Raw genomic sequence first — 25,110 nt, forward strand, 5'->3', positions numbered from 1 at the left:
GCTAAAGTTAGTAGCATGCTTGTTGTTTTTGTCTTTGCACTAGGATGATGTCGGCGTAAATGTGCAGTCATATTCGTTGTGTTCCCACTAGTGCTTTCAGGTTAATCTCGTTGAAATGACCTTAACGCCACAACACGGCAAATCTCCATTAACGAGCTACCGCCGATCGCCCCGTGCATGGGGCTAGACGGCCAACACGTTAACGAGCTAACTGCGCTAACACACTAGTTCACACCAATGTAATTAAGCATTGCATGGCACATCCAACATACTGTTTTACTTTAGTCCATGACTCGCTTACCTTCAGGGTCATACGTCACATGAAAACCAAAATAATTCCAAACGCCAGATCTGAATGAGGGTGGGGGAGGTCCATCTTGCAAGGAGAGCTTAACTTCTGTCTCGCTAGCTTGCCCTGCGCTCTTCCTCCTGACTATGCTGTCTGTGTTGAGCGCTCAGTGGATCTGCGCTCGACAGTGCAGCCTAGGCGGAGTAGTCGAACGCAGATTCACTGAGCGCTCAACACAGACAGCATCGTCAGAAGGAAAGTTGATAAAATAAATTACAAATGTTGTATTGTTCGATACATATGCATACCGAACCGAAAGCACTGTATCAAACGGTTCAATATCGATACGAATATCGTTGCACCCCTAACATATATATATATATATATATATATATATATATATATATATATATATATATATATACACACACACACACACACAAATGGTTGAAATGGTTGTCACGAGTACATGCAGATGTCACATGTATTATGCTTTAGGTTTAGGGGCCTGTGTTTATGTGCATGTATATTTGTTGGATTTCCATAATGAAATATCTCCTAGAGCGTTATCTGTGGTAGCCTTTTGTTTATGTTTACATTTGTTTACATTTATGTGCATGTCTGGGTGATTCCGATGTTGCACGATGGTGGTTAACATGTCATGTTTGGTTTGTTGTTAGGTAACGTGTCTGAATAACACATTAGTAAGGGATGGGACATGTAAATGCCAGACATGAAAATGAAATATTCATTCATTTACTCATTTAATATTCAGTAAATTCATCCGGGCTGCTATTATGCAATCTGGTGCTAATATGTTATCATAGAGGCTCTTTTCCAAAGCCACGAGTTTAATGTAAATTTGTGATCCTTTGATGATGCTTATTGATGATTCATTCTGCAGCATGGCCTGTCACAGAAAGCAGCTAGCTGCATATATCTTGTCTGATTTTCTATAACTCACAAACTTCTGCTGCAGCTGAAGACAATAAAGACTCCTGATAACTTAGTGGGGCTATATGATGGATGACTTACAGTCGAAAACTCAGTAAGAAATAGGCTGAACCCCTGAACGGAAGCTTATTTACAATTGAAAACTGCAGATATTAAAATTACCTATTGGATGGCCGTGTTTGTACGTCAGGATAAATACAATTACGGGGTTCTTTTGTGATGAAAAACCATTTAATCCGAATTTTAAAAGTACTGCGCAAATATCTCTAGCCACCCATTTCATTATGTTTTCCTTCCAGTGAGTCAGACTGTCGTGCAATATCTTAAAGTGGTTTTGAGCAACACTTCTCCAGCTTTCTAAACTTTTTCTTTGGACATTATCTGCTTTTTTGAACATTTTCAGAGGAATGTATTTTTAATCTTTAAGCTACATAAAACTGACCTATTCAAGCACAAAAAAGAGACGCATCCATACATAACAGAAAAACTGAGCAAAGAACCAATTCCAAATTGTATCTTTAGATACTTTGTTACAACCAGTCTGTGGCAAAATCACATAATTTGTTTCTGATTTCTTTATTTAAATCTACAGAAAATGATACCGATGATAACACAGTTTGACAGGCATAATAATAATATTTTAGCTTCAACAAGGTGATTCCAAAACTTGGCATAACTCAGTATGGTGTGCAATGTGCCCTTAATAAAAGAAATCTGAGGAAACTGAACAAGTGGAGGACAAAAGTGATATAGTACTATCTACAGCAGATGAACTGGACCTGAAAGCCATGTCCTTAAGAAAAGGGAAAAAATATCCAGCAAAGACCTGACACAGGATCTGAGAGACACATCTGGCCCTTCAGCTTGTCAGCCTCATAAGAAATGACCTCAGTGTAAGGTGGCTGCCAAGCAGCCATTCATGAAAAATCTAAAATATGCAAAATTATACAAGGACTGATCTGAAAATTGTTGGAAACAGGTCTTATAGAGTGATAAATCCACATACCTTCATCAGTATGTACGGAGGAGCTCAAGAGAGTAACACCAGTGAGTGTCTACAATCATCTGCAAAACATGGTGGAGGTGCCGTCATGTTTGGGGCTGCATTTCAGCCTGGATAATAAAACACAAATTTAAATAGTCAATCATTGATTGGTCTTCCTAGAGCCGGGATTTCAACATTGTTGAAGCATTGTGGGATCATCTTGACAGAGAACAGAACAAAAGGTAGCCAACATCCAAAGAAGAGCTTTGAATGTCTTTTAAGAAGCCTGGAGAAATATTCTGAAGACTATTTAAAGGAAAAGACAATAAAACTGAAAAACAGGTGGTCACACTGAGTGTTGACTATTAGAATTGAACAAACTCTGTGTTTGTCTTGTATTTTCCAAGCAAAAAAACACAACATTTCTTTTCACATTACTGTGGATAGATAGCCAAATAGTGTGACAGTGTAACACACAATGCCTGCAATGCAACAAGGACCTGCTCAAAGCAGTGAGCAGCAGTACTGCCCCTTTTTGGGACACAAAATATATTAAGAATGTCCAAAACAAACAAAAAATCTCCAATATTCACTAGAAAAAGTAGAATTAAAATAAGATGCTATTTGCCTTCAACTCAAGCACTAAAGACAGGGATGACTGGGAACCTATGCCAGCGTAAGTGCAGGTGAAAGAATACATTGCACCTCCAACAACACTCTCTTTGAATTGACAGAAGCCTGCTTCAGTTGTCAATACATTTATCAGTCTTGTCACTGTGTCTCAGTCTGTCAGTGAAGCCTAGTACGTGTTCAGCCTCTATGTAATGGGCTGAATCCTATTGCTTTTGAGAGACGAGTAGAAACTAACTAACTGGAGTCTGAAACTTCAATAAAGCAGAGCAGTGCTGGAAAAACATTTGTCATACAGCTATGACAAAATGTGCACTGAATGTCCCAGATTGTTCCAACTGTATTTAACATATGAATTGTTTTTATTTTGTTTTTTAAATCCCTTGTGGTAAAAATTTAGGTGGCGTGCTAACAAAATATATCATCCTGGTTGAAATGTTGCTGAAGGCAAGATGGCTGTAAAGCCTCCTAAATATCATTTGAGATGTTTGATTTTATTTACCTGACTGATCACAGCTCTCTCCATTTCACTCCATCTGTCTGATTCTCCCCATCTTTCCCTCATCTCTCACTGTCATCGTCTGCGTTCATACCTCTCAATTGTCCCTTTACTTCATTGCTCTTCATCTACCTCCACATCTCATCTCTCACCCCACCACCACCACATTGCTCCTTCTTTTTTCCATTTATATTTCTACATTTTTTTCACATCTCTGCTTTTCCATCATTTTTCAATCCTGTTATAACTTTGCCCGTATCTGTCTTCCTCCATCTGTCATTCCCCGACCCGCTCTTCTTCTGTCTTAATCGTTACATCTTTGCATTGACTTCTCCCTATCATTTCTCTTCATCTGTTTATTTCACCCCCCAACCCCCCCAGGTCACTCTCCTAATCACTCTTTTTCTCTCTGTGTCTCCTCCGCAGCTGGTATTGTTCGGAAAAAGCAATGGTGTGAGATGGTGCCATGTTTGGAGGACGAGGGTTGCGACCTGTTAGTCAATAGATCTGGCTGGACTTGTACGCAGCCCGGAGGCCGAGTTAAAACCACTACGGTGAGTTCAGGCTCTCTTTTAGTGCCTCAGGTTACACAAAACCACTCACAAGCTGGTCGATGTGCTTAGAAAACCAACTGAAGTGTACAACCAAACCAAGGATGCTTTTTTAAAACAAAATAACAGTAATTAAAAAGTAAAGGTTAAGAGAGCTTTTTGACAAGCTGACTCATTGTACAGGGTGGGCCATTTACCGTAATAACACCGTAATAACTTGGGAATGGTTGGTGGTATTAAAGTCCTGACAAACTCCTCATGATGGGTGGTGACCATGGTGGCCATTTAGAAGTCGGCCATCTTGGATACAACTTTTGTTTTTTCAATAGGAAGAGGGCCATGTGACACATCAAACGTATTGGTAATGTCACAAGAAAAGCAATGGTGTGCTTGGTTTCAACGTAACTTTATTCTTTCATGAGTTATTTACAAGTTTCTGACCACTTATAAAATGTGTTCAATGTGCTGCCCATTGTGTTGGATTGTCAATGCAACCCTCTTCTCCCTCTCTTGACACACTAATCGCAACACCGTTGGAGAAATGCCAGCACAGGCATCAATTATCTGTAGTTTCAGGAGCCGCACATCTCGTATCTTCACACCGTAGACAATTGTCTTCAGATGACCCCAAAGATAAAAGTCTAAGGGGGTCAGATCGGGAGACCTTGGGGGCCATTCAACTGGCCCACGACGACCAATCCACTTTCCAGGAAACTGTTCATCTAGGAATGCTCGGACCTGGCACCCACAATGTGGTGGTGCACCGTCTTGCTGGAAAAACTCAGGGAACGTGCCAGCTTAAGTGCATAAAGAGGGAAACACATCATCATGTAGCAATTTCAAATATCCAGCAGCCTTGAGGTTTCCATTGATGAAGAATGGACCCACTATCGTTGTACCCCATATACCACACCAAACCATCACTTTTGTTGTTCCAACAGTCTTGGAGGGATCCATCCAATGTGGATTAGTGTCAGACCAATAGCGGTGGTTTTGTTTGTTAACTTCACCATTCACATAAAAGTTTGCCTCATCACTGAACAAAATCTTCTGCGTGAACTGAGGGTCCTGTTCCAATTTTTGTTTTGCCCATTCTGCAAATGCTGTGCGCCGATCTGGGTCATCCTCGTTGAGATGCTGCAGTAGCTGGAGTTTGTAAGGGTGCCATTTGTGAATAGCTAATACCCGCCGAAGGGATGTTCGACTAATGCCACTCTCCAGTGACATGCGGCAAGTGCTACGCTGTGGGCTCTTGCTGAATGAAGCTAGGACAGCCACTGATGTTTCTTCATTAGTGACAGTTTTCTTGCGTCCACATTTTGACAAATCCAACACTGAGCCAGTTTCACGAAACTTAGCAAGCAGTTTGCTAACTGTAGCATGGGAGATCGGTGGTCTCGTAGGGTGTCTTGCATGGAAATCTGCTGCAATAACCCGGTTACTGCGTTCACCAGATATCAACACAATTTCGATCCGCACCTGACGTCCTCACGTGTTAACCTCTTCGACATGTCAATGGCTGTGAACAAAGAGAAACTTGTAAATAACTCATGAAAGAATAAAGTTACATTGAAACCAAGCACACCATTGTTTTTCTTGTGACATTACCAATAAGTTTGATGTGTCACATGGCCTTCTTCCTATTGAAAAAACAAAAGTTGTATCCAAGATGGCCGACTTCTAAATGGCCACCATGGTCACCACCCATCTTGAGGAGTTTGCCCCTCACATATACTAATGTGCCACAAACAGGACTTTAACATCACCAACCATTCCCATTTTATTACGGTGTATCCATATAAATGGCCCACCCTGTACAGTACAGCTTTGTTCTCAATAAAAGCTCTGATCTGCAAGCATAGCAAAGCCATTTCAAATCACTATTTTCAGCCTCAGTTATTTGGCTTGAAACATTTTTACTGTTATTGACATTAGACAGTGATTGGGCTACTTCAGAACCCTTTAAGAATCTGGATTTTCAATGTGAAACACTTGAAGTTTCAATTTTACAACGCTTTTTCATGGATTTAAAGAATATAAAAAATGTTATATAATGTTATACATTCTGTCAGTCAATCTACTTAACACAAAAACTGGTGTAGTCCTCTGCTGCTTGCAGCCCATCTGGTTCAGGGTTCAACATGTTGTGTGATGTACATACCTCGGTTGTAACAACTGGTTTTTTGAGTAACTGCTGCCTTAACCCAGAAAAGCTTAACCCAGAGAACTGCTGCTCACTAGATTTTTTTGTCTCATCATTTTGGGATTTTCTGTAAATCCTAGAGATGGTTGCATTAGAAAGTGCCAGCACCAACAAAACAGCAAACAAACAAGTTCAAAGCCTCTTAAATCACCTTTCTTCCACAATCTGATGCTCCAACAGGTGGTCTATACAGTGTCCACCTACCTACCTAAATGCATTGAATTGCTAATATATGATTAGTAGATTAGATATTTGCATTAGCGAGCAATATAACAGGGATAGCTAATAAAGTGGCCAATAAGAGTATTCCTTTGGATTTTACAGTTACAGACACATTTTAAGTTTCTCTATTGACTGTGCACTGTGTCAGTTGTTTGTGCAAGAAAACAAACAAAAAAATGAAGAAAAGAAAAAGCATTCAAAGATGCTACCTGTACAGCTTAGAACTGAGTTTACATAAGCTGCTGAATAGAAAACTGACCTATGGACACATGTATGGACACCGGTAAAGTGATAGCAGTAGTTACTGTGGTGCAAGCATTTGTCGGAAGTGAGATACCCAGATGTTTTACTCTACCATATTTCTATAAATAAAGCTGAAGCATTTTGACAGAATGCAGGTTGCATTAAAGTAAAATACAAATCACTCAGAAAAAAAAGAGAGTAATTTTGCATCGCTAACTACAGTAACTTACTAGTACGATTAGCAAGTAGGAAGAAAATTAGCTAGTAGGATTAAAATCAGCTAATAGTTAAATGTAGTACAAGGCATGTCTTCTTGTAGAAGATTACAAGAAGCAGTTCTTGTACATGGTCCCTGAGAAATTAACATACTACAAAATACAATACAACTAACATTAGCAAAGGATACTGAAACCATGCTTTACTTAAGCCATGTTGGCTAAAGTAAAGGAAGTTTCTAAACATATATTGCCTTATCAGATTTTTTGTACTGTCTGCACAGATAAACATTATATAAAAAAAATACTAACATATCTTTGCAATTTCATATTTGTTAGCCTTTTTTGTTCACTTTCAGCTAGCTCATGGAATGACAAAAATGTTTTTCAAAAAACAGTATTATTTCATAGTTTCATAGCTCTTTCAAATGGCAGATAAATATAACCACGGTAACTTCTGACCCCACTTCCGCCAGTCCCTTTATTGTGGCGGGAATGAATCCTGTATAAGTTCCGGGTCAATCAGCTGCATGTCCCTGCTCCTCTGGCTGCTGTTGTCCCTGTGGTTGGCGTACTTGTCAGATATCGACAAATTTTGCACTACAGGCCAGTTGACAGCGTGCAATAACCCGGCCGATTCATTCATCTTTACACTACCTCACACTCGACTCAACGGTCAGGTTTTTTTTGTTCTCCCGCGATCAGCCCTGATCAGCGCGAGATGGCGAGCCACCCGACCACCGCTACGTTGCGGTAGGAATTGTGAACCTATGGACTGAATCACAAATTGTTGACACATGACCTATCACAGGTCCATGGAACTAAACTAAATCACATACTGGACTACACCTCATCCCACCTCCTTTTGGAACCTACTAAGTTGTTTTGTATTGTCAACATTATTTTTGTTTGTGATATATATGCATATGTTTTTATTTCTTTTGTACATCCGTCTATACACTTCTCATAACAAACATAATATATATATATTTGAGCTCTACTTTTGTTTCCTGTGTTTTATTCACACCCTCAGGCTCCATAGTCGAATCTTATTCTGATAGCTCATTGTCTATGAGGCTGCAGTCAGGCGCCCTGGTCCTTTAACCGCGTTACAAGTGGCGAACCAGCCAGGAGCCTTTGTGTGTGACTATTTTGGGGTCTTACGTACAGTTTTCTTTACTTATTTACTTCGCTTTTGCTGAACATAAAATCAAAAATGGATTCAGTTGCACTTTCTGGCATAAATATATCACAGTCTGTGATGATCTCCGGTGTGTCTAACACAAAATCTGATAATGAAATTCTTGACTACTTGCGTACTTATGGGAATCTTAACCGTCATTTTTACGTAAATGATCCCGCAAGTACTTTCTTCAAAAACCTGATCGCTGAGTTTGTAGATACCACTGCTTTTACAACTCTAGAGCCGTTTCTGCCATACACCCACTGTTCTAAAAGTGTTGCCGACCTCGTTTTCCGCGTCACAGCTTTGGCCTGTGAGTACGCCGCCACGGAGGACAGCAGCAGTCCCCCTCCCAATTACCTCAAAGAGCTCAAGCATATTGCTGATCGCAGCGGGCACCGGTTTGAAGATGTCTTGAAGACAGTAATGAGGCAGATTGGTCAACATTTGCATGAAGCAGGAGCAGGTGATGATGGAAAAGTTGAATATGATGAGGAAAATGGAGTAGATGAGGACATTGGTGTAGAGGAAGAAGAAAGGGAACTGGAGCAGCAGCAATTGTCTTCACCTCCTGCCAGACAGGTTTCCACTGACCAGCAGGGGGCACGACCTCGTCAAAGCCAGACTGGACCAACTCCAAGAGTATCACTCACAGCCCCTGATCTCAACCCACCACAAATACAAAGGGTTGTTGTTGAGCATGTGGTCCGAAACCCAGACATAAGCACCACAACTTCACTACGTCTCCGTGCTTTTTCAGGAAGGATTCCTAAGCCAAGTAGTGAAGCAGATTTTGAATCATGGCGTTCCCAAATTGATCTATTGCTTGCCGACCCCAGTGTGTCAGCTCTATACGTCGCCAGGCGTATTATAGAGAGCCTGTTGTCACCTGCTGCTGATTTGGTTAAAGGTCTAAGTCCCAACACATTGCCTTCAGTCATACTAAGTGTACTTGACTCCGCTTTTGGAACAGTTCAAGATGGTGAAGAATTGTATGCTCAATACTTAAATATTCTTCAAAATCCAGGTGAACGACCATCCGCTTACCTCCAAAGATTGCAGCTAACCCTCAGCACTGTTGTAAAGCAAGGAGGACTTGCAGCTGCTGACATGAATAAGCATCTGCTGAAGCAGTTTTGTCGTGGGTGTTGGGATAACACTATACTAACCAAACTACAATTAGAACAGCAAAAGGACAACCCACCACCTTTCTCTGACTTGTTGTTGTCGTTACGGACAGAAGAAGACAGACAAATTGCTAAGGAGTCACTTATGAAGAAATACATCGGTTCATCAAAACAAAAAGCTAACATCCAATCCCAAAGTACTTGTTCTTGTGGGCACTCTACAGCCAATGAAGAGCTAAAAGAAATGAAAAAACAACTCCAAACCCTCCAACAGCAAATGTCCCAACTTTTGTCCCAAAAAAGTCCAACCGAGTCAAAGTTTAAGCCACGACAAACCAAATCCAGTCATTCTTCACCTCAGTCAAATACCAAACCCAAGCCATGGTACTGTTTTAACTGTGGAGAAGATGGCCATGTTTCTTCCACCTGCAACAACAGAGCAAACTCCAGTCTTGTTGAACAGAAAAAGAGCCAATTAAGAAAAAAACAGCAAGAGTGGGACGCTAGAAATACTTCATCTTTAAACTAGAAGGAGTTTCTGTGGTGGGACACACAGGAGCTGCGTGCACGAACAGTCCCAGAAACCACAACAAATTTCCATTGTTGCCAAAAGGGCTTGTGGGGACCAAAAGCACAGGCCAAATTCAAATCAAAGGCAACCATTTCAACTGTCTTCTTGATTCTGGCTCTCAGGTTACTACGATTCCTTTTTCCTTCTATAATACTTACCTTTCAGACCATCCAATCAAACCACTGGATGATCTGTTGGAAGTAGAAGGAGCAAATGGACAAGCCGTACCTTACCTGGGATACATTGAGATTAACATGACGTTCCCAGCTAATTTTTTTGGTTCATCCATTAATGTTGATACACTTGCGCTTGTCGTGCCTGACGTCCAGCAATCACCCCCAATGATACTTGTTGGTACCAACACTCTTGACGTTGCGTACAGCAAACACTGTGATACCCTCTCTGAGCAGTCATTCCTGCCATCTGGTTCCGGTTACATTGCAGTTTATAAAATCCTCCAGTGTCGCCACATCCAGAATTCAAATGACCAGTATGCTCCTGTAATCTTAAAGTCAGACCAACCGCATACGATTACTGCCGGCCAAACCACTGTCCTTGAGGGATGCCTGGTCACAAGGCTATTCCAAGGTGAGAAAGCAGTTATTCTGGAACAACCCACCTCCAGTTCTCTGCCTGGTGGACTCCTAGTAAAAACCTGCCTTGTGGACTTACCTAAACGTCGGCCATGTTCTCTGCCTGTTGTAGTGAGTAATGAGTCCGACCATGAAATCCACATTCCAGCTCGAGCTATTATTGCAGAAATCAGCGCCTTCCAAGAGGTCATTTCCAAAGAGCAACCCACCCAGTATTCAGACCAGTCTATAGAGTCGTTACCTCCATCTCAACCACCATACAATTTTGGAGATTCCCCCTTAACTCCAGACTGGAAAGAACGCATTGTTCAAAAACTCAACACTATTCCTGAAGTATTTGCCAAACACGATCTGGATTTCGGCAGGACCAACAAAGTTAAACACCAAATCAAATTGTCCGATCCAACTCCTTTCAAGCAAAGACCACGACCAATTCACCCTCAAGATCTTGATGCTGTCAGGAAGCACCTGCAAGAACTTCTTGGCTCTGGCGTTATCAGAGAATCTGACTCACCATTTGCCTCTCCAATTGTGGTTGCACGCAAAAAGTACGGCAGTATACGTCTTTGTATTGACTACCGCAAACTCAATCTGCAAACAATCAAAGATGCTTATGCTCTGCCTAAACTGGAAGACACCTTCTCCGCACTTGCAGGATCAAAGTGGTTCACGGTGCTAGACCTCAAGTCGGGTTACTACCAAATCGAAATGGAGGAGAAGGATAAGGCAAAGACTGCCTTTGTCTGCCCAGTAGGATTTTGGGAATTTAATCGGATGCCACAAGGGATTACCAACGCACCAAGCACTTTCCAACGGCTGATGGAAAAATGCATGGGAGAATTAAATCTAAAAGAAGTCTTGGTTTTCATTGACGATCTCATTGTCTTTGCACCAACTCTTGAGGAACATGAAGCTCGCCTGATGAAAGTTCTCACCAGACTCAAAGATTTTGGCTTGAAGCTTTCACTTGAGAAATGCATGTTCTTCCAGACATCGGTGAAGTATCTGGGCCATGTAGTGTCCCAGGCTGGTGTTGAAACTGATCCGGACAAGATTTCCACACTCACTTCTTGGCCAGTGCCAAAAAGCTTGAAGGAATTAAGATCTTTCCTTGGTTTTGCTGGGTACTACAGACGTTTTGTCCAGGGATATTCGGCCATTGTCAAGCCGTTACATGAACTCACTGCTGGTTATCCACCTTCTCAGAGGAAACTGAGACGAACTGTAAAGCCAGAGAATTACCTCAACCCCAAAGAGCCATTTGGAGGACGATGGACGCAAATGTGTCAACAAGCTTTTGAGTCCATTATTGACAAACTCACTTCTGCCCCAGTTCTGGCATTTGCTGATCCCCAGAAACCATACACACTCCACACTGATGCCAGTGCCACAGGTCTTGGTGCGGTGCTGTATCAAGAGCAGGATGGAAAAAACAGAGCTGTAGCATATGCCAGCAGAGGTCTTTCCCGGAGTGAGTCAAAGTATCCCGCCCACAAATTGGAGTTTCTTGCTTTGAAGTGGGCGGTGACTGAAAAATTCCACGACTACCTTTATGGTGCTCAGTTTACAGTTGTGACAGACAGCAACCCATTAACATACCTCTTATCATCAGCAAAACTTGACGCTACCGGTTACAGATGGCTTTCAGCTTTGTCCACTTTCACCTTCAAATTAATCTACAGAGCAGGAAAGCAGAACTCGGATGCTGATGGTTTGTCTCGCCGACCTCATGGTGAACTGTCTGATGATCCTCTGTCACAGAAAGAACGTGAGCGAATCTGGAGATTTGCATGGCAACATCTCAATGAACCAGATTATGTCTCTATTGACCAGCATACCATCAAAGCAGTTTGTGACCGTCATCTGATGTACAGTTCAAGCACGGATCCTGATCTTGCTCTGGTGTTATCCATGTCTGTCAATGTCAACAGTCTGCCTGACAGTTTCACGGACGACATCCAGTTCACCTCCATGGTACTCCCCCAAATCTCAACAGCTGACCTTGCAGCCAAACAACGCCTTGACCCTGTCATCCGGCATGTCATAGCTCAGGTTGAACGAGGCGAGTCACCACCGCCATTCCTGAGGGAAGAACTTCCCGATCTACCTCTATTACTGCGAGAAGTAAATAAACTGGAGCTCCATAACACCCTTCTCGTCAGGAAGAGACAAGTGGGAAGTGACTTCGCATACCAGCTAGTGCTACCTGAGGAATATCGACCAGTTGTACTTAACCACCTACATGATCAAATGGGTCACATGGGAATTGACAGAACGCTGGACTTGGTCCGTTCCCGGTTTTATTGGCCTAAGATGACAAGTGATGTGGTCAATAAAATAAGACAGTGCGAAAGATGCGTGAGACGCAAATCCCCATCTGAACGAGCCGCACCTCTGGTCAATATCAAAACCTCTCATCCCATGGAACTGGTGTGCATGGATTTTCTCTCTGTGGAACCAGATCGTGGAGTCAAAGACATACTTGTCATAACTGACCATTTCACAAAATATGCCATTGCTGTGCCAACACCAAACCAGAAAGCCAGGACTGTTGCCAAATGTTTATGGGACAACTTTCTTGTGCATTATGGTATCCCAGAACGTTTGCACAGTGACCAAGGCCCTGACTTTGAATCCAGAATCATCCGAGAGCTTTGTGAAATGGCTGGGATCCACAAAATAAGAACCACTCCATACCATCCAAGAGGCAATCCTGTTGAACGGTTTAACCGAACATTACTGGATATGCTAGGAACACTCACAGCTCAACAGAAATCCCATTGGAAAGATTTTGTAAAACCCCTGGTGCATGCATACAATTGCACAAGAAACGATGTTACAGGTTTTTCACCATATGAGCTTATGTTTGGCCGCCAACCTCGCTTACCGGTGGACTTGGCCTTTGGACTACCCCTTGCCAAAGAAGGATCAACATCCCACACACAATATGTGGACAAACTAAAGTCCCACCTAGAAGAAAGTTACAAGCTGGCCATCGAAAACTCAGAAAAGGTGATGAAACGTAACAAAAACAGATTTGATAAAAATGTCACTGCATCACAGCTGAATGTTGGAGACAGAGTTCTTGTGAGGAACGTGCGGCTAAGAGGCAAACACAAGCTTGCAGATAAATGGGAGTCATCTGTGTACATTGTAGTGAAGAAAGCCGGCACTCTTCCTGTGTATACAGTCCGACCCGAAGGCCAAGACAAGCCCCTGAGAACTTTACATCGAGACCTCCTACTGCCCTGTGGGTATTTACCACCTGAAAAGGAAATGCTTACTAAGCAGAAGAGGAAAATGCCTGTCTTACCCGTGTCTCCTGTACGTGCTGATGATGCTGATAACAATGACGAAGAGGAACTAATCTCATACCTACCTGTTCCCTTCTCTGCTGAACCTGTCACCTTCACAACAACCATCGACTTACCCAATACTCCGCAACCTGTGCCGCTTATCAACCAGCCCGATGTCCCTGTAGTATTGGCTACAGAGGAAGAGAATGCTATCCTCTCAGAGGAACCTGTACCTGCTGAAGAGGAACAAGTTATTGCTAGCGGAACCGTGGAAGCTGGCTTTGAGCCAGTTGATCTTGTCGAAACTTCTCACGATGAAGAAAGTCTGTCTTCTGATTCGGAAGGATCCAGAAGTAACTTGTCACAACACTCACCTACTGAATCAGAGCCTCTCAGTCCTGAGGCAGAACCACCTTTGAGGCATTCAACCCGCACCAGGAATCCTCCTGATTGGCTGCAATACATCAAGCCTGGTAAGCCTCTGTTAAAGAGCGTTCAGACCTTCCTGCATGGGTTAAGTTCTGTCTTCTCCTTCGCTCTTCAAGACGATGAAGAAGAGGAGACGATGCCTTCACACCTCAGCCAACCAGTCATTCGCTGCCAGCCTAGTCCATGTACGAGGACGTCCATGAGATTAGGGGGGGAGAGTGTAACCACGGTAACTTCTGACCCCACTTCCGCCAGTCCCTTTATTGTGGCGGGAATGAATCCTGTATAAGTTCCGGGTCAATCAGCTGCATGTCCCTGCTCCTCTGGCTGCTGTTGTCCCTGTGGTTGGCGTACTTGTCAGATATCGACAAATTTTGCACTACAGGCCAGTTGACAGCGTGCAATAACCCGGCCGATTCATTCATCTTTACACTACCTCACACTCGACTCAACGGTCAGGTTTTTTTTGTTCTCCCGCGATCAGCCCTGATCAGCGCGAGATGGCGAGCCACCCGACCACCGCTACGTTGCGGTAGGAATTGTGAACCTATGGACTGAATCACAAATTGTTGACACATGACCTATCACAGGTCCATGGAACTAAACTAAATCACATACTGGACTACACCTCATCCCACCTCCTTTTGGAACCTACTAAGTTGTTTTGTATTGTCAACATTATTTTTGTTTGTGATATATATGCATATGTTTTTATTTCTTTTGTACATCCGTCTATACACTTCTCATAACAAACATAATATATATATATTTGAGCTCTACTTTTGTTTCCTGTGTTTTATTCACACCCTCAGGCTCCATAGTCGAATCTTATTCTGATAGCTCATTGTCTATGAGGCTGCAGTCAGGCGCCCTGGTCCTTTAACCGCGTTACATAAACAATAACTTGTATTCATACAGTCATTTTGGCATATTTTAAATTAATGTGGAAAACATTTAATATATTTATACAGAGTAGGTAACTGGAATATACTATAAATGTTACCCAACACTATGGTCTCTGAACACTGAGTTGAAAGATGCTAAAATGATACATTAAGCTAAGGAAAAAATTGCAGGGAGGCAAGATAGATAGTCATTACAGGCAACAATATTTTGTATTATAAATGGACCGTTCATAATATATTGTATACATTATATAAATATTCATTAGTGCAGCTCTAAACAACGCACTTAGGTAATGCAAGAAAATGAATTTATCATCCTTGTTGCTTATTTGAAAAAAATGATGTAGCCCTGTTTAGCATAGCCATTTAAGCTCTGTTTCAGCACCTCTTTCAAGACTGTACTTGACAAGATTTCAAGTGCAGTCTGGAACCATTTCACAGCCTCCTGAAAATGTTTCTTTTCACCCTCCTTGTCTTCAGCTCATCTCCAAACTGAACGCGCTTTGTTTACTTCCTCGATGTCAGCAATTAGCTTAAATTAGGGACGCTCTTACTGTTAATGATGGCAGCAGATGGGAAGCCACGGCTTCTACTAGCTAAGATGACACCAATTCATTCACCCGCCTGTCCTCTACACCACTGCATCCAGCTCTCCAAGTCTCCTCCTCTCCACTTCACCCTCTATTCCACCCCTCCTTTCTCCTCCTTACCCAACAAACACCATCCTCCCATTGATTTCAACCCCCACATCTGCTTTACAAGAAGCATAAACACTGTTGCTCTCCCGCCTGTATGCACGGAGTCTATACTGTGGCAATTAAAGAGGTCTCGCTTGAGAAACATGTTACGCAACACACACACACTCGTACACACACACATAACTGCCCTATCTGTGAATGTCAATGCGTGAACACTGAGGACCAGTGGTGTATCATTAATGCATCTGTCATGATTTAGTCATCAGCTGACTAACTTGTTTATTCCTTCCTGTCGAGAAAACAAACATGTAAATACAGAATGCATAAAATATAAAAATGCTGAATGGTTTGCTATCAGGTTTCCTTCCTGTGTTGTGAGTCATGTGCGTCTCCCCGTGCCCAGACACAAACCCGAACGTTAACCCAGTTGCGGAGACTGCGGTGACAGCCGTTACAAGTTCCAGCTACAGTGCAGCTTGTTATCTGGGCAGGTTATCCCACACACATGCTGCATGCACACACTGTAGCTGTAACATTTATTATACGTGTCAGATAAAATATTGTATGAGGTGTTGCAAATCTTGGTGCTCACAGTGTGACCAAAAGGCTAATGGCATGTGCATTCAGGCTTGCATGCTAACGGGCTCTAACTGATGACTGCTATTGTGGGTTTTCCATACTGGTATCCGTGACCATGTACCCCTACTTTGTTGCACAGGGTAGCCCTGCATGCTCTGGCCTACATGTACTTTTCTTATCCTGCTCAGGATGTCACTCAATGTAGTTCTCATCCGCAGGATGTGACAGGTATTTCGTGCGTGCGTCATTGGCTACTTTAAACTTGGTGACAGCCAGTCAAATGGCTGGACAGCTATGCGCACTCATCTGTGCTAGTCCGCGTGTGTGTGTGTGTGTTTACGTGGGTTCTACCAGCTTTCACTGTCAGGGAGTATAATAACTGGCAACAAGCAGACTCGGGTCATTGTTTAAAACTCTTCTTAAAATGTATGAATTTTTTCAACACCTTCAAACTCAGTCACATGGAGAAATCTCTAAAATTACCTTTACTTCTCAGGCTTAAGTTTAAGGGCAATTCTAGCAAGCCCAAAAATGACAATAACCTCTTGTTATCTGCTCACCCAAAGGGGAATCACTCACAAAAATAAAAACCATTTACTCCCTTCCATGTTTAACTTTGAACAAATAGCGCCTTCCCTGAGGCTTTTCAAGGTTAAACCCAAACTGCAGCCGCCCCACTGTTGCCCAAGGTTGACTGTTAGCTGTGCACGGTCCAGTGAGCATGTCTGACCTGTCCATCAGGTGTTTGTGCGAAAAACCCCCAAAACATCAATGCAGACAAACAGACATATCCCTCATGGGTATTTGACTAAGCCAAGTCAATCTGACTCAGCCCCCGTAACCCCATAAAGGGTTATTTTGAACAAATGTCAAAAGGCAGTTTGCGTGTATTGGTCAAATGTTTGGGAGTTTGTGTTTTCTCTGTCAACCAGAGGGTTTGGGGGAGGGAGGGGCTTGTTGTTCAGGGTGACGCCGCTGACCTCCTCTCTAACTTTACTCGGCAACACAGCAGCGTGAGTTGCAAGGAAGATTAGACGTAATGCCGCGCGTCCTCTCTCGACCTACACAACGTCACTCATCTCAGCGGTCACCGTTTGATGTGCTTCGGAGTAAAAATAACTTCCTCGCCTGCCGCCTGTCTCGTTCCCAGGCATTCAGGCGTTTTCTCTTTTCGGTTTTTCCTCTCATCCTCCCCCTCATCCCCTCTCTCTCCAGGCATTTATCTTACTCTGACCCTGCTTTGGAGAGTACACAGTTGTTCCTGTCAATAAAACTACAGTATGGATTTCTCAGAGGCCGGCTCCAGATGAAACGTATGAAGATTGATATGTGCGTAGCTCGGTGTTGACAGTGACGTTTTTTGAGGGAGGTTACTTTTAGCAGCGTTGCACTCTAACCACAGCTGAATAGGACGCATATCAAGCAGAGGTAGAGCTGTGAAGCTCCAGCATATCATTTATTTCAGAATCAGGTTTCTCATTGATAACAATGACAAGTTTCTCCTCTGAAGGAGTGACCTAACAGAATATGAAATTCTACAAAAATAAGCTCTAAGACTGTAAACAAGCTCCCCGGAGATTTACTCGACTGCACTGATGAGCCGCATGTTCGTCATCACCTTGTTTTTTTTTCCTGTTACCTCAGGATATTATTGCATCTGCCAATATATGTAGCATATCCACACGAATGTAAGGCGATAAATATGCACTTACATCAGCTTTAGTTGAGAATGATCTGCCAAAACATAACTGATGTGACAAAATGTTTTACTGTGCTGGCAAATGACTAGCTCATTCATTCTGTGCACTGGCTTTTTAATATGGCTGAGTTTATACACATCTCCCTGCTGATTGGCCTCACACACTTGCCAACAAAGTTTAGAATATAAATAGCAGCACAGGGCATTTAATTCAGTTTTCTTATCTAATAACCGTATTGTCATACTGTTAAATCTGCAGTCTCCCTTGTCCGTGTGATGTACATTTGTGTCCAGGTAAGGTTACAGCGAGTAACCGTGCAGAGAATTACAACAAGCTACTGTGTGCTCACGTGCTCCCTCCTGCATGCTCTATCCACGCAGCACTCTAGCCTTACCTGAACAGAGCATTGCTCATGTTATGTGCCGAGAAAGTAAACATTCGGACAATGTGCTGACTTCATTCTCCTGATACGGTGCAGAGCTCCTGGGTGAAAATGGTTTTGTAACAATTGATAATACAGAAAATACAAATCCAGTGTAAATCTACCCATTCTGCTACTTGTTCAAATAATATGTTTTTCATTACTAAACATTTAAGTTAGTTATGTTAGAAAGAGTACTATTCCAATCACAATTTGAATTACAGCTACAGTTCCAAGAATATCCTGAAAAGTATATATGGGTTTTAGGCAACATATTACTTCCATCCAGAAGACAATGTTAAACCACATCTATTACAACAGCATGGCAAGAATCTGGGTGCTGAACTCGGGTGCCTGCAGTCCAAACCTTTCACTAATTGAAAATGAAAGGACTGTTGAGCTGTTAGAATCCTGTATCAGACAATAATATGACAACGTTCGTGTACCAGAGGTTCAGCAATTGGTCTCTTCAGTTCGCAGACATTTACAGACTTTTGTCCGCAGTGGTAAATATGGCTCCGCCTATGCTTTTTTGGAACGGAGGTTGTACATGACACTGCATACAACTCTAATTCAAATTATAAACCATGCTTTTTTCATGGTTTTTAATGGTTTATACATCAATCACCAGCTGCTGACTTTTTAATGAGGCATATTGCTTCTGTCAGTCATGTATGAAACCATCCTATTAACATTAATTGTCTTTTATTTTATTCTCAATTTAGCCAGATGTGTAAAAAGATCTGGCACATGTAAGATATTAACCAATAAATTCAATTTTAGCTTTAGTGTACTGCAAAGATCTCATTCTGTGTGCAGTATCCTGGTCATAGCTTTCCGTGGTATCAAGAAAGGGCTGGGGAAAAATGGCTAGATAAAGAAACGCTTTAGCAGCAGTGAGGGGTTAATTTGACTGTACCGGAATACTTTCCACACTGCATGATGCTAAAAGGTTTGAACATACATTTTATCTCAGTTACCACAGTGAAATGCTGTCTTTGCAAAGGGCCTCTCTTTTAGCAGAACGATATGTAGTCTCAGCAGTCATCTTCCATACCTTCTTCTCTCGCTGAAAGGCCTACTGCTGTCTCTCTCCAGAGAGGAGGATGCTCTGCATCATGCCCTCCACCATTTTAGACTGGCAGATGAATCAGCGCAAGGAGCTATCTCTCTCTGCGTGTGCCGACGCGGGGAGCTCGGCGAGAACGAGGCAGAGCGAGTACGCTGTTAGAGGAGAAAAGCAAAATCACCTCAGGTTATCTGCCAGCTTTTGTGACAGCCTGATAAGAGGAACAATTCAAAACAGAGGCAGAAAAGCAGCGCAGGAGAAGAAAAGAGCAGCATGAGTGAAAGAGAGAGAGAGAGAGATTTGAGCCAGTCAGACGTAAAGAATCGTAGAACATTAAGTCATTTTAAGTTGGTTTGAGTCAAGCGGATGCTCTTGTTAAACCCTTGAGTACCCGTTAAGTTCACACACAGGGACAGTCGCTTCCAAAGTAGCTTTGGAAGGTTATAATTGCACAAAATCCAACAGCCAGGCCGCTTAGCCGGTATTTTCAAGTGAATATTACACAGCAAGTCACAAAAAGAGCTCTTGTTATCGTGAAAAAGGACTAAAGAGCGCCACAATTTCAGACATTGCAGGAAGCAGTGAAAAAAAAACAAAACTGGAATGGCTAAAAATCCTCAGTTGTCTAACTAAGTCTTAATCATATGTTTCATTAGGACGATCCTGATTGGGGTATTTAGGCGTTGAGCAGAGAGCTATGAGCACAAGTGGCACCTACTGAGAGAAAGACTGTGATTACTGTAATCAAGACTTTTTCACTGGGGAGAGGAGAGGAGACAAAACACAGTTGGGAAGAGCAGTTACTTCAGCCTCTTCAAGGAAAGAGAGAATATCACAATATTTGATAATATGAGCTCTTGCGTGTGCATATTTTTTGAACTTCGTCAGGGTTCTGCGTGGGAAATTCAAATGCATACGTGGTTTAGGACATCCTGCCATAAATATCTCCGGCTACAAATGGGTGGGTTTGCACTAGTTGATCTCCCAGTAAGGACGCTTACACAGGACGCCTGTAAGCGTCCTCTGTATTTACACATTTGTATTCCTGCCAGTGATGGCAAGTGTGTTCAGTTGAGTATGAAAAAGCTTTTTCGACTGGTGCTTTGCCCCCGCCATCACTTCTTTTCCATCTCCTTCTTCTCAATCTTTCTGTGGATGCAGTTCAAGCCGGGCTTTAAGGTATCCCCCAACGCCTCCACCATCACCATGTCCCCCCCTCACCCCACCCCCCTGTGGTTCTGGGTTGGTATCGACCGTGGTAATTGATCCCTCTGGGCCCTCCAGCCACATCCAACAGTGAGTTGAACAGAATCACCACTAAGAAGACAGCTGCTTGGCCACCACAGACAGGCCAAAAGAAAGAGAGAAAGAGAAAGAAACTCTGTTGCTGCTAACCATTAGCTCTGTCTGCCAACTTCCTTCTGGAGGGAGCCAAGTCAGCACATTGCATTGGCTTGGAGAATACTAAATCCTCCATTTTGGGAAGCTGGGAATAATGTTGGGACTATAAACAGTGAGAGGCAAGAGGAACTGACTTAAAGAACAAGAAAGTCTCTCTTTCTCTGTTCTTATCAACTCCCTGTGAGCTTGTGGGATTGATCTGACCCACTGTTGCCTAAACCCAAAGCCTCTGCTGCCCAGTGAAAGATTACCTGTTTTATTTCATTCTGAATTTCAACCCTGCTCCCTTTTCTATAGTTTCCAACATTTCCATGTGGCCAAAAGTGGAAACTGATTCCATGAAGCGCTGGCTTATGTTTGCACTCCAAACAGTTTCAAGTCCCAAGAGGTGCAGGTGTATTCCGAAATGAAGGAAACAACAAACGCACTCATGCAAGGACAAAACATGGGCACACTCACACCCAAGTCAAGTATAGTGTATTACCTCTGATCTCAGAAAAGCATGTTTCTCCTTTTCAAACAGTGAAAGAGAAACTTATTCATGTTTTCAGCTTTGAGGCAAAGCATTTACCAAATAAGGCTATGGGAGAATTTTGTTCTTTTTTAAACTGTCAAGATAAGCAGTTGTTACTGGAGATTACTGAAAGCAATGTAAGCTTCATCAGTCCTCTCAGTGAGATATTACCTGTGAAAGCTTTAACCTGCTTGAACTGCCAATATCTTCTTAACTAAGGGTGCTATAATATACCTGCTGGTTAATTAAATTCTGTTAATTGTGGAATCTTCAAGGTGAGCTGTCACAATCTCGGTATCTTGAAACTGGACATGACAAGCTGAAATGGTGTTATTTTCAAAAAAATTTGCAACTAATTCCATGAATTTATCAGAGAAATGTTTAATGAGGTTGCAGGTCCAGTAAGCCGGTAGTCTTTTTGCCAACAGTACAAGAAAAATTGAAACGTGGCCCCCTGCTGCCCATTAGAAATGATGCAGATTTAGGTTATCAGGGCCAAGCAGTACATCCATTGTTAACGTATGTCATGTCAGAGTCCCTGGCAACTCAAAGAAATGCACAATCTTGCAATTAGTGTTTTATCATGTCTTCCTCCCCACACCCCTGATAGATGGCTGCCCCTCCCTGAGCCTGGTTCTGTTGGACGTTTCTTTGTGGTAAAAGGGAGTTTTTCCTTTCCACTCTCGCCAAGTGTTTGCTCAGAGAGGATCAGTGTCGTTTGATTGTTGGGATTTTTTCTGTATTATTGTAGGGTCTTCACCTTACAATAAAAAACATATTGAGGCATCTGTTATATAAATAAAATGGTAAATGGCCTGTATTTATATAGCGCTTTTACTAGTCCCTAAGGACCCCAAAGCGCTTTACATATCCAGTCATCCACCCATTCACACACTGGTGATGGCAAGCTACATTGTAGCCACAGCCACCCTGGGGCGCACTGACAGAGGCGAGGCTGCCGGACACTGGCGCCACCGGGCCCTCTGACCACCACCAGTAGGCAACGGGTGAAGTGTCTTGCCCAAGGACACAACGACCGAGACTGTCTGAGCCGGGGCTCGAACCGGCAACCTTCCGATTACAAGGCGAACTCCCAACTCTTGAGCCACGATCGCCCCAATGGTATTGAATGGAATTGAACACGTCTCTTTACAAAAGAAAAATCATCTCACTCAGTTGTATTCTGGACTCTGAATGTAATGTAGTTTTTATAAATTTCTGTTTATGTAGACAACAATATATTTGAAAATTTTGCCAATTTGTCACAGTTAATCACAAACAGATTGCATGTAACTACCAACTTGACCTAATTCATTCCCTGACTGATAGCACTGTTTCTTTAAAGCTGGCATTGGACGGTCACAGACCTGGTCCCCATTTTCAAAGCAATAATTTCAAAGGCACCAAGTTGCAGTAATTTTGGCTGTGTCACAGTCTCCACTCACTGTTTTACAGTGTTGGGACTAACGCGTTATTAAGTAATGCGTTACAGTAACTACGTTATTATTGTGGTAACGAGCACGGTAACTAGTTATTATGCCAAAACCGGGAACGCGTTACTCGTTACTGGGATTTAAATAGGCTCGTTATTCGTTACTTTGTGTGGCGGCATTGCGGAGCTTCCACAGATTCAGTAACATTAGCAAGTGGTGGAGGCCAGCAGGTGGATGAAGGAAAAGGGAGGCAGGAGCAGAGACCCGAAGCAGCCGCTGGTCCGAGAGAATCAGGTGAACTGAACTTCAGGTAAGAAGTTATAACCTGCAGTCCATCTGGGTCAGATATAAACCAAGTTTAGTTGGAGTTTATTTTCGTTGTGCTGACTTTTTCGTACTGCGTGCTAGCTAGCATGACGGAGTTTCTATAAAGCTGGGTGGGTGCTATGTTACTGATGTTGAACTTTATTTTGTTCATAAGGTTAATTATTAGAGTTGCCAACCGTCCCATAAAAAACAGAATCGTCTTGTATTCAGAGAAAATATCATGCGTTTCGTATTGAGGTGAAAAGGAACAGTTTGTCCTGGATTTCAGCTAGAATGGAAAAGACACAAAGCTGGAGTTATTCTGTGTTTACGCTGCACAGCTGCCTCTTCTTCTCTCATCCTCTCACCCTCTCTCTCTCCTGATTCTACTTCAATCATGAAACTGATCAATGATCAGCTGATCGGCTTTTCTCTCTTGTTTATTTATCGCCCACTTTGCGCCAGAAAGAGGAAACCAGCAGATGTCGCGCGAAACAACAGCAGCACTTTTAAGCTTGATCAGCTGTTGTTAGAATTTATTTAATATTAATTTCTAGTATCAGCTGATGTTTGCTGGAGCCACAGCTGTAAAGCTGCTGGTCATGATATCGGTTTGGTTATGTGATGAGAGGGAAACATGAAGATGAAACCAGGAGATGTCCTTACTGAATCATCAGAGCTGTGATGGAGAAACAGGTTTACCTTTTAGGTGACATGAATGAGTTGAAGGGAAGTTATGAACTGTTTCTGAGAGACAAATAACACCAGGATCCTTTTTTAGGTAGCTGACAGCTGGTAACTGTGCAGGGGTGGATCTAGCAAAGTGTTGCCAGGGGTCCATGTAGGGCATTAAAAGGGAAAGGGGGGCACAAGGAAATACTTTCTTATTCTCATTTAAAATGTCTCACTTTTAAAAAAATAATTATCTGAGTCTTGCAACAAACAATTGATAAATTGATACATATATACCATCAGAACAGTGTACATCACTGTCACAACAGTGTTTATTTTCATTCAAAGGCTTTATGATTTTTCCTATAATGGCGGCCGGTCTCTAGTCAAAATGCCGGGGCGATTTTTTTGTCCCAGTCCAGCTCTGTATGCAGCTCATCTGCAGTCTGGTGTTACCTACATCTTCCTATTCAGAAGGCAGAATTTCCTTCGAGTTCTGAGTACAATCGAAAGCACCATGACTGCAGTTTTTGTGTTGGATGTAAAAAGCAGGCTAGGATAGAATCAGGTGTGGGATTTCTCTCGTGGAAATGTGCACATTATTTTTTCCTTTCTATTGGTAGGTGGCACAGTGCACTTGTGGCAAGTAAGCAAGCTAGAAGACTGGCAAAGTTATGGAAGCAACACATTAACAAGAGAATTCTGAGTAAAACCAAAGTTACTTTCCCTAGTAACTAGTTACTCTGAAAGTAACGAGTAACTTGAAGTAACTGAGTTACTTTTGATAGAAGTAACTAGTAATGTAACTAAGTTACTAATTTAAAGTAACTTACCCAACACTGCTGTTTTACTCAGTTTTACTCAGTGTAAGGTTTACACACTAAAACTCCAAAATCTACTTGGTTATGTTGCATTTAAATGTGATCCCAGGGGTTGTTTTGTAACCATGCAAGCAATTTCTAACTATTAGATACCACAGGCTTATTTTTAAAAAAGATATTTGATGCCCTTGGAAAAGGAACGAACTTGCATTGCAGGAATAAAACAGTTGTTTACCATAATCACCAGTCTCCTAACTCTGGGACTGTAAGAATTTACACCAGAATAAACAATAATGTATGCAATAGTTTCTGAGATCTGGACTAAAGTGGTGGAAACGCTGCAGCAGGCCTGATACTTATAAATTCCTATCCAGCTTATTATTTTAAGTAAAGGACAACAATTTACAAATTATTTCAGAAAAATGAATCATGAATGAATCAGTGCTTTACATTTATAGCATATTTAAGAAGTCACTGGAGAAACACAGGGCTGTTTTCTATTTTCCTTCCATGTGGGCTACTGTTACGCAGAATCAGACCCTATTCAACTCCCACACTCCTATATTTAACTGGAACACAAGTAACACAGCATCAGTGCCCA

The 25,110-nt window shown here is 42.3% G+C and overlaps 1 protein-coding gene across 2 annotated transcripts in view; it reads left to right on the forward strand.

The window, feature by feature from the left end:
* The window catches only part of tafa5a (TAFA chemokine like family member 5a), a 180,062-nt gene that overhangs the window by 147,782 nt on the left and 7,170 nt on the right, over positions 1-25,110 (forward strand). For both annotated transcript variants that reach the window (XR_013972235.1, XM_080887035.1), the window contains exon 3: positions 3,784-3,911. Coding sequence is in view for 1 of the 2 variants with exons in the window: in XM_080887035.1 (XP_080743161.1) it covers positions 3,784-3,911 (128 nt within the window). In the remaining variant the exon portion in view is untranslated. The remainder of the gene's footprint in view (positions 1-3,783; positions 3,912-25,110) is intronic.

Source organism: Rhamphochromis sp. 'chilingali' (genome assembly GCF_963969265.1).
Source record: "Rhamphochromis sp. 'chilingali' genome assembly, chromosome: 7".
NCBI lineage: Eukaryota > Metazoa > Chordata > Actinopteri > Cichliformes > Cichlidae > Rhamphochromis > Rhamphochromis sp. 'chilingali'.